Genomic DNA, 14,342 nt, shown 5'->3' with positions numbered 1-14,342 from the left:
ACAATCTGAAAATGGATCCTTAATAAAAATTTTGACCAAATTGGATCTATAGTTTCCAATACAGCTCATAGTCAGCAACTTACGATTCATGCAGGTGATTTTAGGCATATCCCATCTTCCATTCCCTTGACACCGGATAGTTGGAATATGGCGCTGGATGAAACCATCTTTGCAGTGGTATCTAATCAGGGAGTTGATTTCATAGCGAGGCTTCATCTTCCCAAAAGTCTTTGCATTTTCTACAACAGGAGGCTGACCACAGGCAACTAAAGACCAAAAAGAACCAAGTTCATAGGTGTCATTCCAAAGTGAGTCTAACCCAGCAGTCCTTACTCAGGAGGGCACCAACTTACTTCGTAGGAGTCTTGCCTGAATCAGAACTGCAGGATCGGCCCTGTTGTGACATGGTTGAGCAGATTTTAATGTCACAAGAATGTAAATGGAAACTTGCAGACAAAACTGATGGAGTTTCCTTTTTGTTTTTAATTTACTATGTGGTTTGATGGCCAACAGAAAATGGGAATAAAGTAGCAATTTCTGCAGAACTCCAAAAGCCATTAACTCTACATCAATAGGTTTTTCAAAAAGGGCTAATTCATAAACTTAGTCTGGAATTCTCCTTTTGAACAAGACTATATGTGAAACACTGGAAACCTATGGATCCATCAGTGATATATTGATAAAGCACTTAGAGGAGAGGAAAGTGACCAGGAACAGCCAGCATGGATTCACCAAGGGCTAGTCATGCCTGACTAATCTAATTGCCTTCTATGACGAGATAACTGGCTCTGTGGATGAGGGGAAAGTGGTGGACATGTTGTTCCTTGACTTTAGCAAAGCTTTTGACACGGTCTCCCACATTATTCTTGCCAGCAAGTTAAAGAAGTATGGGCTGGATGAATGGACTATAAGGCGGGTAGAAAGCTGGCTAGATTGTCAGGCTCAACGGGTAGTGATCAATGGCTCCATGTCTAGTTGGCAGCCGGTATAAAGTGGAGTGCCCCAAGGGTCGGTCCTCGGGCCGGTTTTGTTCAATATCTTCATAAATGATCTGGAGGATGGTGTGGATTGCACCCTCAGAAAGTTTGCAGATGACACTAAACTGGGAGGAGAGGTAGATACGCTGGAGGGTAGGGATAGGATACAGAGGGACCTAGACAAATTGGAGGATTGGGCCAAAAGAAATCTGATGAGGTTCAACAAGGACAAGTGCAGAGTCCTGCACTTATGAAGGAAGAATCCAATGCACCACTACAGACTAGGGACCTAATGGCTAGGCAGTAGTTCTGCAGAAAAGGACCTAGGGGTTACAGTGGATGAGAAGCTGGATATGAGTCAACAGTGTGCCTTTGTTGCCAAGAAGACTAACAGCATTTTGGGCTGTATAAGTAGGAGCATTGCCAGCAGATCGAGGGACGTGATCGTTCCCCTCTATTCGACATTGGTGAGGCCTCATCTGTGTCCAGTTTTGGGCCCCACACTACAAGAAGAATGTGGAAAAATTGGAAAGAGTCCAGCGGAGGGCAACAAAAATGATTAGGGAACTGGAACACATGACTTATGAGGAGAGGCTGCGGGAACTGGGATTGTTTAGTCTGCGGAAGAGAAGAATGAGGGGGGATTTGATAGCTGCTTTGAACTACCTGAAAGGGGGTTCCAAAGAGGATGGATCTAGACTGTTCTCAGTGGTAGCTGATGACAGAACAAGGAGTGATGGTCTCAAGTTGCAGTGGGGGAGGTCTAGGTTGGATATTAGGAAAAACTTTTTCACTAGGAGGGTGGTGAAACACTGGAATGTGTTACCTAGGGAGGTGGTGGAATCTCCTTCCTTAGAAGTTTTTAAGGTCAGGTTTGACAAAGCCCTGGCTGGGATGATTTAGTTGGGGATTGGTCCTGCTTTGAGCAGGGGATTGGACTAGATGACCTCCTGAGGTCCCTTTCGACCCTGATATTCTATGATTCTATGATATCAATAAAAATGCAGTAAATCTAAGGATGTTACAAAAGGCAGCAGTGGTGAAGATTTGGGTTTGGGTTTTGACTGCACCAGTCTGTAAAGGCTGAGAATTTCAGATGATCAGCTGAGTGCACAGCTTCTAGTAACAGCAAAGTTTCATAGTCCCACCCATTCTAATGGAGCAAAGCCACTACATAGCTGAGCTGTATGAACCCAAACATGGTTCAGGTTTAGACAGCATGATAAAATAATCCTGCTTTGGAAAACATGTGGATAAAGGTCTGTGAGAAAATGCCTTCAACAGGAGCTGAAACTCCAGCTCAGTAATAGTAGGCATTGACTGTACGCTCAGTGCAGCCGATAATTCTGTTAACTGAAGAGAGTTCTCAGGGCAAACAAGCTCTCTCATTGGTTTTCTTTTCCATCAGCCTAGCAGTAGGAGTACTCCAGTACTCTCTGCAGTTAGAAGGGTGACTCCACCTTCTGACCCTGCCCAACCAGTTGTTTTGGGTTAATTTAGGCTACTGAGTTGGTGGAAAGCTGTACAATCTGCCCAAAATATAATCTTTCTGGGCTAGAGAAAAAAGAAGCCGGTTTAAAGCTGGTAAGCGTAAACCCATATGAGGATCCATTATGCCGGTCTCCAGCCAGAATTTGTCCGCATTACTTTATAAAGCAGGGTCACTCAGATGTATGAATTCAGGGAATCATGCCTATTTTAGTCACTATCACATGGTGATGGTTTCTCACCTGTTCCTTTCTTGCAGGTATATGTGAGGTGGTAGTTGCATGGCACATCATTCCACTGGCCATTCTCATGCCAAATTATAACAACACAGTCTTCTCCAACAGAAAAGAAACTGTCTGGCTGGTTAGGTCGCCAGTTTTCATATTGCTGCAGAAAAGAGGAGCAAAGTTATTATTTCCAGAGTCAGGGCATATTACATTCTGTATTAGAGAAGATCACATAATATTTCCTCAGAAAGGGAAAATTCAATAGTTCAACACAGGCAATTCAGCACAAATTAAACAAAAATGGATGTACAATTAATAGAAGTGGGAGGGAATTGATTATCTTAATGGAAAAAAAATAAAGCTTCCTCCTCTTGCTTCGGACCTGCTTCTACCAGTCCATTTTTATTAATACCACATTCATACAGAAATTGAACAGGAGCAATTCCTGACATCTAAACAATGCAGTTAAAAAAGCGGTTCAGACACAGAGACACACAAAGTAAACCAACGACATGCAGTTTGGAGCAAACCAAACCAAACACAAGGATGCGTTGCTCTTGTTTGTTTGTTTGTTTAATTGTAAGCCTGGGGTTGAGCCTAGCGAACAAATAGAGACAAACTATGGACCTGACCCTGAAAAGAGTTCCATCCCTGGCAGGTTTTGATGGGGCTCCATTCACAAAATTGGTCCACACATACCTCATTGCAGGACATGGACTTAAGATCATTCAGTGATGTCATTTGTGGTGGTGTGGGGGAGGGGAGAGAGAGAATTCAATCCGCTCTGTTGAACAACAAGCCAGGAGTGCATGAAAAGTTGCAATATAGGAACAGTCAATACTGGATCAGATTCAAGGTCCATCTAGTTCAGTACCCTGTCTCTGACATCGGCCAGTACCTGATCCTTCAGAGAAAGGTGTAAGAACCCCACAGTAGGCAGATGTGGGGTAAGTCTCATCCTGGTTTCCAAACAGATACAGCAACTAAAGACATATTTTCCCCTCCATTAATGGAGACCCCACCCTTTTTGGACTTCTCTGACCCTATTTTAATTTCTTCTTAAAAATACATATATCATAAAAAACAAAACAGAATTTTTTTTTGGAAAACTACATATAATAATTTTATTCTGTATTCCTTCTATGTCACTGCTGGAAAAATTGTACGAAGGATAAAAATAAGTATCTGAAAACAGGAATTCATATAAATGCCAGAACCCAGCCAGCCAATCAGCTCCTTCTATGACCAAAGTGGCAAGATCCCCCCAGTGTTCACATTTGAATTTGGCACTTACATCATCCTGACTGGACCTTGTCCATATAAATGTCCTTAAAAGCATAGCTTTTAAAAAAAATAAATAACTTTATGAAGTTACCACAATTCAATACCCATGTGAACACATTTAGAAATAAAGTTAACGAGCCACACACAATGCTGAATCAAGCTATTAAAAAGCTGAGTTTAATGCTTAACCTCTTCCTACAATATGTCATTACAAGTCTTTAATTATCTAAGCACTTCTCAACTGTAATGTTCTAAACTGAGCTGCACTGAATTTATAACAGGTGCCCAACTCGTAAAACATCCTCCTTGATGGGTGGGACTAAGTTAATTTAGGGTTGCCAGGTGTCTGGTTTTCAACCAGAATGCCCAGTCGAAAAGGGACCCTGGTGGCTCCGGTCAGCACCACTGACCAGGCCGTAAAAAGTCCGGTTGGCGGTGCAGCAGGCTTAAGGCAGGCTCCCTGCCTGCCCGGCTCCGTGTGGCACCCGTAATCAGCGGCATGTCCCTCCAGCCCCTAGGCGCAGGTGCGGCCAGGGAGGCTCTGCGCACTGCCCCCACCTGAGCACCAGTTCTGCAGCTCCTGTTGGCCAGGAACCACGGCCAGTTGGAGCTGCGGGGGCGGCACCCGCGTGTAGAGTCAGCGCCTGCAGGCAAGGGCAGTGCACAGAGCTGCCTGGCCACACCTCTGCCTATGGGCTGGAGGGACATGCTGGTCACCTCCAGGAGCTGTGTGAGGTAAGCGTTGCCTGGCCGGAGCCCTCATCCCACACCTCCTCCGGCACCCCAACCCCCTGCCCCAGCCCTGAGCCCCCTCCCGCACTCAAACTCCCTCCCAGAGCCCACACCTGCACTCCGAACCCCTCCTCGGCCCCAGCCAGGAGTCGCATCTTGCACCCAAAACCCCTCATCCCCATCCCCACACCAGAGCCCGGACCCCCAGCTGGAGCCCTCACACACACCCTCCCTTCCGCACCACAACCCCCTGCCACAGCCTGGAGCCCCCTCCCGTACTCTGAACCCTTCGGCCCCAGCCCAGAGCCCCCTCCTGCACCCTAAACCCCTCCCACAGAGCCCGCACCTGCACTAGAGCCCTCACCCACTCCACGCCCCAACCCTCTACCCCAGCCTGGTGAAAATGAGCAAGTAAGCAAGGGTAGGGAAGAGCGAGGGTGGGGGGATGGAGTGAGATGGAGGCTCAGGGAAGGGGCGGGGCCTCAGGGAAGGCATGGGGCAGAAGGTGGGGCAAGGATGTTTGGTTTTCTGCAATCAGAAAGTTGGCAACCCTAAGTTAATTTCACCTCTGCACTTCAATGTTCAGCATCACTAACATAAGACATATACAGGTCCTTCTTCATTAAGGGCCAGAATTCAGCATTTTGCGGTGGGAGTGCAAATCCTCCAAGCATGGCAGCTAAGCACAATGCACAGCATGCAAACATGCAAAAGCAGGGATCTGCAGTGTGCATGACTTTCTGTATCACTCTGTGCACAAATGCAAAATGGATCTGCATGCATCCCACAGTGCGAAGTGGTTGGGTCAGGGAGGCCTTACCTGGGCATGGTGGTACAAATGTTATTGAGGATGCATAAGCATGGGTCAGAAATTCTGCCCTAAGTAATGCCAGTAAAAGAGTAACTCCATGGAAGTTAGTGGAATTACTCTGGACTGACAAAGTAAAATCCAAAGTGGATGTTCTTCTATGCCTGCTCTGTCCAATGTTGGGGCTCTTTTACAGCATGCTCAGATAAGACACTTAGGAAAACCAGATATTAATTACAGCCAGGATCCTGGTAGATGCCTGAGCCAAAGTGTATTCAATAGAAAGAATCTCATTGATTTCAATAGGTTCTAAAACTGGCCCAATCTTTCAGCACTCCTGGAAGGTTCTGTGGACTTGTGGAAGTCGAGGGTGCTCTGCACCCCAGGTGTGTGAGCTGAGGAAGGCTCAGCTCCTTGTCGGATTGAGCTGTAATCATGTATAGCAGTTTGTGGGAGTTTTACATCATAATGCATTCAAACTTTTTCTTTTGTTAGCAGGGCTGCAGCCTAATGGTGCAGGATCAAATCTAGACTCTGTAGTTTGTGCAAGAATGTCTGATATCCCTCGACATGACACGCCATTGCCTCACATCTGATATCATCATTGCACAGATTTCTTTTGGCTGGGCAGCTCTGATTTTGCTTGGTGTTAATGCCGGAATTGCTTAGCAGAGGAATTTCCAAACTGTTGAACTGCTTTCCTAAGTCTCCACCCTGCTCCTCTGCAGTTTTTCAGTACCTTATTTAGCCACGCTTCACTGATTGGGAGATAAGGATGTGGAGAGAAAGTATCTCACCGTTTTGGATGGCATGTGTTGCTTTACAAATGCATTAATATCCTTTTTCTTGTTATGGGAGAGATTTTGGGGAACCATGATTCTCCTCTTACTTACAATGGCGTAAATCAAGAGCAACATTATTGAGATCAGTGGAGTTACATCAGCATAAAACTGGTGGGAGAGAAGACTCAAACCCCACATGTGTCAGTTACTAGGCTACAGCGTTTGCGTTCAAAGATATCCCATGTCTACAATCACTGTACTTGCGAAGTTTAAAGGCATCTCCTATATTTGTGAAAATGCATCCAAAATAGTTGATTAATAATTCATCTGTTGGGAAACACTGCTCAAATATCCTAAACAAAGCATCTTTCTTTTTAGTGGTTATGTCATTTGAGATCCTTATATTTCAACTCAATTGCTGTATTTTACAAAAATACATTTTACCGAAAAATAGCATATTTCAGTTCCCCATTCCTTGGCACTGTTTATTGTGCAGATATTTTTTTTTAAGATCACGTGTAAAAGAGTTCAGCAACTGAACTCACAGATGGATCCAAAGAATACTGTCACTGTTCCAGTCACTCTGCAGCTAGCTTATATCTTCATGTAAATTGTTACTGTCTCCACAAATCATGAAGCCATTATTAAAGGGCTCTTACTCTTATCCTGACAGTTTTCAAACCAGCCTGAAGTCATCAATCAAATGTCAACTGACATCTTACCAATATCATTAGTCTTCATTTCTGAAAACCTGAATACATTCACATTTCAAGTTAGCTCAAGGTGGAAGAGCTACTATGGGCTTTTTTATCTACAACAAAAAGATTATGGAGTTATACCATCAAACAGACCGACCTAAAGAACAATATGGAAGCAAGACCAGGAGTTACAATCACTGTAACATATAATGTGAAATGATGCCTGAGATCAAAATGTTAAAGCACATCTAGGCAGCGTGTATAGGGACCTATACTCATGGCCATTTGTGCAGCCCTGAGGGGAGACCAATGCCAGACAAAGGTTGGGCTCACTGCACTTGTTTCCTCCAGCCACACAGTGGATCTGCAAGGATGATGTTGATGGAGGGGAGCTATACACTGAAATTAACACTCCAATGAGATGCACGGAGTAGTTCATCTCTCTCAATGCTATTGTTTCAGTCTCTCTGCAGACTCGGGCAGACATTGCTCTGTTGGTAACACCCAGGTCACATTTTCAAGCTCATCTTCACAACTGTGATGGCTAGAGATTTAGGTCTTGTCTATTCTATAAAGTCTTTGCTAGTCATGTATACATTATGTCAGCAAAACCTCCTAGTGAAGACACAGCATATGCTGGCTAAACTTTTCTGCCAGAATAGCTACACCTCTGAATGACATTAGCTATGCCAACAAAACCACTCTTCTGTCAACATAGCTGCATCTACACTGGGGTTTTTTTACCAGCATAGTTATGTCAGCTGGCAGTGCATGATTTTTTCATTCTCTTAGCTGACATAACTATGCTGGCAAAACTTTGTAGACTACACCAAGTCTTACTCGTTTTCAATGACAGTTGAAATGCTGGTGTCATCGCATGACTCCAGGAGCTGGTCCTAGGCACAGGAGTAGAGTGTCTCTATGCTTTAACCTGTCTCTTACGAATCACACAACAATACTGACCTGCGATCACGGTCAAGCTGAGAACAAGAGTAGGCCCTTAATATATCTTCACTGCTTATAACAATAATGCGTCCCTTCAAGGCTTCTGTGTAAAGTTTGCTGGTGAAATTGGGGGCCAGAATTCTTGGAATTAGACATCATTAGACTAAACTTTGCTAGCTTTCTTTGCTACAAAGACTTCTTTTGTAGCAAGATGAAGGAGGGTCCAACAGTTAGGAGTCTAGTCAGGGACTTGGGAGATGCAGGTTCAATGCCCTGCTGTGCTGTAGGCTTCATGTGTAACCTTAGACTATGTCTACACTGCAATTAAAAACCCACGCTGGCCCATGCAGGTGACTCAGGCTCTCGGGGCTCAGGCTGCAGGGCTGTATGATTACAATGTAGACTTCTGGGCTTGAGCTGCAGCCCAAGCTTGGAGCCCTCCCCCTTTGCAGGTTCCTATACCCCAAACATCTACACCACAATTATGTCCCTTAGCCTGAGAACCACAACCTTGAGTCAGCTGACATGGACCAGCTGCGGATGTCTAATTGCAGTGTAGACATACCCTTCCTCTCTTGGTTCCTTATCTGTAAAATGGGAAGACAGTGAGGCACTCAGATATGATGGTAATGGAGACCATATAAGTATCTAAAATACATTTACTATTCTGTCCCTCAGGTGCATGGATTTCTATAAACTTCATTTCCCCCCATATTTTGCTTTGAATTAAACTTAACCAGACCCTGACAACTGAGTGACAGACTGTCTTTTAAATTAAGTCTAAGGAAACAAATAGTTAACAGAAAACCTTTGTCATTCAGAAGTGTCACTAATCAAAATGAGCAAGCACAGTATTCCCATCATGAAGACATCTCTGCAAATATCCGAATAAATTCTGCTTTATAAAAGGTTAGGTACTTATAATAGTTTATGATAACCACCCATACTTTGGAAACTAATAAGTAATCCACTTAGCTCTTTAGCTGTTTGCACACTGTCAAGGTGAATCTGTGGGGAACAGCATCTAAGCATTGTAATAGCCATCCAGTGATAACAGCCGTTCCTTTATCACAGAAATACATACCAAGTGGCTGTGATCAATAGCTAGGATTTTACATTCCAAATAGTCAACAGACACTGTGTGTAATGAACCACAACAAAATAAACCTCTGAGCAAACAAAACTTAATTACTTGACCTTTTTCTTGTGTAAAGGCCAATAATCCCTTCTATAACTAAACCCAAGAAATTATTGACTAGAAGTATGTCTAATCTTTACACTTTCAGGGTTGCTGTTTTTTCTCCTGGGGGAAGGAAACATTTTCCGCAACCTTATATGACTCTCCAGTATAAATTTATCCTGGCGTGTTTTTGGCACTTGTTATTATGAATGTGATCTGTATTCCCATGGCTGTTCTCTTTGAATGCTTCACAATGAGAAACTGATATGGCATATCACAAAACTGAGAAAAGGACATCAGGAGTGGGCTGAATGATTTCTCTGTGGTCTGTTTTATCTTAAATTAAAGTTAAGCAACATTTCCTGACTGTCATTTATCAGTAAACTGGTTTAAACTGAGCACTAGAAGCCTTAACAACACCATGACCACTTGCAATTGTCTCCTTTTCCCTAACGCTCCCTGAGAATGGGAATATGCTCTTCCATAATGACAGATAAGCCCTTAGAAGTTCTTATCAGGAAAGTCTGCTGACACAGTCATCCACTGGTGGGCTTCTTTTGAAATTCATTTACCTAGGATAGCTCAACTCAGATGTTATATCTGCTTTTGAATGAGGTCCTGCTATTAACCAGTTTTACAGCTGATGCACAAGGAGGTCAATTGACTTGTCCCAGGTTACAGTGAGTCAGTGGATCAGTTCAGACTTTACTGGCAGATTACTCTGTTAGACAACATTGCTTCTGTTAACTGAGAGACCTGGAAGAAGACTGGAAGGAATTTCACTTTCCATAAACAGCAAGAAAAAAAGGCCAAGGGTTTATTTGTAAAGATTCAACAAAGATCATAACAACATTTCCATTATAATCATAGCATCACTTAATATTTAAATTAATCTGATATTTGCTCTGGGAAAGACAAGATGTTACATTTGAACTGTTGCACTGAATTAGGTCCCAATCCTGCAAACAGTTCCACATGTGCTTAACTTTAAGCATGTGAGTAGTTCCATTGACTTCTCTGGGACTATTCATGCATTTAAAGGCCCCCCGTTCAGTCAGGTATTTAAGCACATGCCTAATCTTAAATACATGAGTAATCCCATGGAAATCTTTGAGGCAGCTCACATGTTGAAGCACCTTACTGAATCCGGGCCAGGGGTAAGTGTGTGTTTTTCAGACTCAGAGCCTTAATCATTAAGGGTGAAATTGTGGCCTCTTTGAAGACAATGGGAATTGCCACTGGCTTCAACGAGGCCAGGATTTAACTCTAAGGATTTAGGCCCCGAAACTGCAACTGGATTTGTGCAGGCAGACCACTGTTTCCCCATGAAGCAGCTTGCAGGATAGGGGTCTTAGTTAGCGCATGTTCATGTCTTTCTGGAAATATCCCAGAAAGACCACATGCATGCCCTATAAATATTTACATCTAAGTAGAATATATATCTTTTTGAGAGAATATTACCAATGCCATATAATGAAGATCCAATCCCTGCTTAGAACCAGTGACTAGCTGATGTATAAAATCAGTGTGAAACTTGTATTTTATATTGCAAGGCTAGGTGTTTGTTTGGCTGCTTGTCTTATTTTTTTTATCTGAGAACTCGTGAAAAGGAGAAACTTTGTGTTGAGCATGACAGGAAGCTTCCACTAGATGGAGCTGTCTACCCATTACTGTGCCTAGATATTAATGATCAGCTGCTGTATTACACTAACTTGTTTGAATAATACTAAAAAAATTAAAAGTTTCTGAAAAGATATTAACTTCTCCTTTCAATGCGTGATTCAAAGCCCATTGATGCCAATGGAAAGACTCCCACTGACCTCACCGGACTCTGGATCAGACCCTCACAGATTAGTTTTCATCATGCTTCATATATTCAGCTTAGTGAGAACAATTTAGTTTGCTTTATTTGCATGCATAAGGGGGACTTTCAGAGGAAGTTCAGACTGCTCCATACAGAAATTAATGAGATACTGGCACTTTTGGTAAGAGGGGAGTTTCCTTGATGGCTTTGTCTACTAGCTAAGGCTACATTAGAGAAATGTGAACCCCTGTAACTTCGTCAGTGTACAAAGCTTCTCTAATGTAGATAGTGACTATCTAGGTATGTGTATAATCCCCATCTTGAGCAATATGTTAGTTATCTACCTGACTGCTGCTCTCCACCCAAGAAGTAGTTGCATCTATCAGAAGTGCTGTATGTACAAAATGTGTAAAATATTTTAGGATCTTTGGGATGAAGTCCACAATATAAATGATCATCATGATTTAATGTAACTTTGCTCTCTATTCGGCTTTTTTAAAAATAGGAATATAATTTAATTAATGTTTAGGTCTGCCCTATGAGAATGTTGTAGAAGGACCAATCTAACTTGATTAAACTAATTTGCCAGCGCGAAGGTATCTTTGTTTTGAGGAGTATGACAGAGGCTTGTTAATAGAGTACATGAACTCTGGGAATTATACAAAAGTAATTATATAAATCAATATCTACACAATTGTATTTTTCACATGTGACTAATTAGAGAGACACACCAAAAATACCCCATTTTGTCATTTATTCCAACCGTTATTGCAGGTTGTAGGCTGCAATGAGTTTCAGCCTAAAGCCAAATGTAATGCGCCTCAGAAGTAATTGCCTAGACCTTTGGAGAAAAAAAGAGACACCCCCCCTCAAAAAAAAAAAAAGTTTAAGAGGCCTCTTACTAGCCTGAGACATTCTGAGCTAACAACATACCTGCCATTAAACAATATACTTTAAATAAGAATAAGAATAATACATAGTTCTTCTGGCTTAAGCAGGTCAAATGAGCATTTTAGAGAGGGGCTATAATGACTGTTATATCTGAAAATCAAAATATTTGGTAGATTTAAAATCCCTGTCTTCAAGAAACCTATGGATCTCTGGCACAATAGCCTTTTTGTTTGCAGTTGACCACAGTATTTTTTAGTCTGTTTGTTTTATTTAACTCACAGGCAGCCTACCTCCCTACAAAGTTCTATGCATTTTTTGGGTCCTTTTGTGTTCAATACAGCTATTCTTTCTGGAAGGGGAGGTGTTATAGATTTAAGGTAAAACAGTCTGATTCACTGACCAATAAAGGAAAGAATAAGAGAGGACTTTGTTTTTAACAGAATTAAACTTTTGTTTTTATGGAGCTACCTAACACTGGCAAAGAAGTCCAGTATTACAAACATGAAGCATAACACTCTTGCTGAAGGGAAGAAAAACTAACGTAAGGTCTCTGGGTAGTTGTTAAAGTGGCAACATGCCCATTACTTTCCTGGCTGCCAGCATTCTATGAGCGACAGACAATCTGGCCACAGACACTAGCCAGCTCCTTAACACAGCACTAATCTTGTGTAATGGAAGTGAGCTCACTGCCATACAAAGCACTAATTATCAACAGCATTTTCCAAAGGATATGAATAGACAGAGGTCTGAAGCACCACCCCAAGTAGCTATATGTGCTTAATCCATGCCATGGAACATAGAAACATAATTCCAGTGGGCTCCTTCACCACTCTACTTGTTTGCAAGGGTGCTTAATGGTGAAATGCTAGCAATCCAACTACAAACAGAAGAAACTGCCAAAAGTGACACCAGATTTTTCTATTTAGACAAGTGTGCTTTATGGCTATAAAGGTTGCTATTAAACTTCAGTTTCCCTATGAGATTTTCAAATGCCACACAATATCTATTTACTGGCCTTTGAAAAATAGTTTGGAGAATGTCCCAGCTGATTAGGGCTGGTAATATTCATATCTAAGTCTTTCTTGCACTTATCAGCCTTTGTTGCTGAATTTATACTAAACATAGCTGAACTGAGCACGGTTTAAGATATGCAATCATCCATCTTGATATGGTCTACCTATTCCTTGCAAATAATTATTTGAGGACTCTAGTCCTTGTTCCCTCTTCATAGTCCCACTGTGATTTTCCCAGATTTGTTTGGTTATTATTAGTAATATTTTTTACAGTATATTTGCAACTGTGGATTGTTCATAAACAGTTCTTAGCAAATACCTCAATGAGCATTCAATAGTCAAACTGTGTGATTAGTCAGTTAAATCACATGGTATGATTCCTTTTCCCTGATGGGATGACCTAATCTGAACTGTTGCCGAACAAATATTTTATTTGCATGAATAAAAAATCCTACCCATACATTCTGGTGAAAGAAAAATATTCACAAAAGTGCTTGCAGAAAAGTGAATAGAAGTGGGGGGAATATGTTTAAAAGCAAATCACTATTTTGATTTTGTAAAAATGCTTGTGAAAACAAACCTTTACATATGTCTGTTTTAGTTCCTAAATAAATTAGAAACTAGTAGAAAAGAGCCTTATCAGAGGAACACAAAACACCCAACTACAGGACAACATGACATGTAATATGTCATGGCTTCCAAATCCATGGTTAACATATTCTCTCTGGCATAGTATATAATTCAAATGCAGCCTGCTGCATCCAGGGTGCAGGGCAATGTCTTGAGGGGAAACTGCTTCAGTTTCAGCCAGTACTGCATAATGAAGTTCTGGAAGTATTCTGGAAGTTAGTACTCATTCACTAACAGGACTTCAACACTTGATGCTGAGGACCTTGCCAACTAGAGGCTGCTACTGAATCTCCTATTTTGTAAAGATTATTGAGAAGATTGAAGCCAAGCAGTTATGGCAATATTTGTAGCCTGCAGATTTCCTGGATGGTGGCCCATCTGGTTTTAGACATGGCTATTGATCTGAAATTGTGTTGGTGGCATAAGTCAATAATCTCTACCCTGAGACCATTTACAGCAGTAGCCTACTTGTTAAACAGAATTGTTTGCTGGGATCAAAGAGCACTTGCGATCTGGGGGCTGCACTGGCTACCTATGAACTTCTGGGTAAAATTCAAGGTTGTTTTTGTTCTTTACAACGTTAAGTTTTTTTGGTCCAAGTTATCATATAGAGACATCTGCTTTTCATGCTGCTCTAACACAGTTGCAATCAGCAGAGGCTCTGAAGCTGGAGCTCCCTTGATATACAAGAGAGGGAACTGCTGGTAGAGTGTTCTCCATTGGGCACCTAAATTCCACATAATGCTTCTTGTTAGCACGGTCTGCCACTGCCTAGATTTGTGAATTTTCTGGACATGCTGCAAAGGTCATGATTTGCTCAGGAATTTGGAGGAAGGACTGGATGATGTTGGACAGGGTTGTTTGTTGTTTCAGTGTAATGGTG

At 42.1% G+C, this 14,342-nt stretch overlaps 1 protein-coding gene across 5 annotated transcripts in view; it reads right to left on the bottom strand.

Moving 5' to 3' along the window:
• VCAN (versican) overlaps positions 1 to 14,342 on the bottom strand; it is a 135,845-nt gene that overhangs the window by 2,995 nt on the left and 118,508 nt on the right. For all 5 annotated transcript variants that reach the window (XM_073344417.1, XM_073344418.1, XM_073344419.1 and 2 more), the window contains 2 exons: positions 2,708 to 2,852; positions 84 to 266 (listed from right to left, as the gene is read on the bottom strand). In XM_073344417.1, coding sequence (XP_073200518.1) covers positions 84 to 266; positions 2,708 to 2,852 — 328 coding nt within the window. The remainder of the gene's footprint in view (positions 1 to 83; positions 267 to 2,707; positions 2,853 to 14,342) is intronic.

This window comes from Lepidochelys kempii, chromosome 5 (assembly GCF_965140265.1).
Source record: "Lepidochelys kempii isolate rLepKem1 chromosome 5, rLepKem1.hap2, whole genome shotgun sequence".
NCBI lineage: Eukaryota > Metazoa > Chordata > Testudines > Cheloniidae > Lepidochelys > Lepidochelys kempii.
The sequence above is the reverse complement of the archived record's forward strand: the minus strand, read 5'-3'. Positions and strand labels throughout refer to the sequence as shown.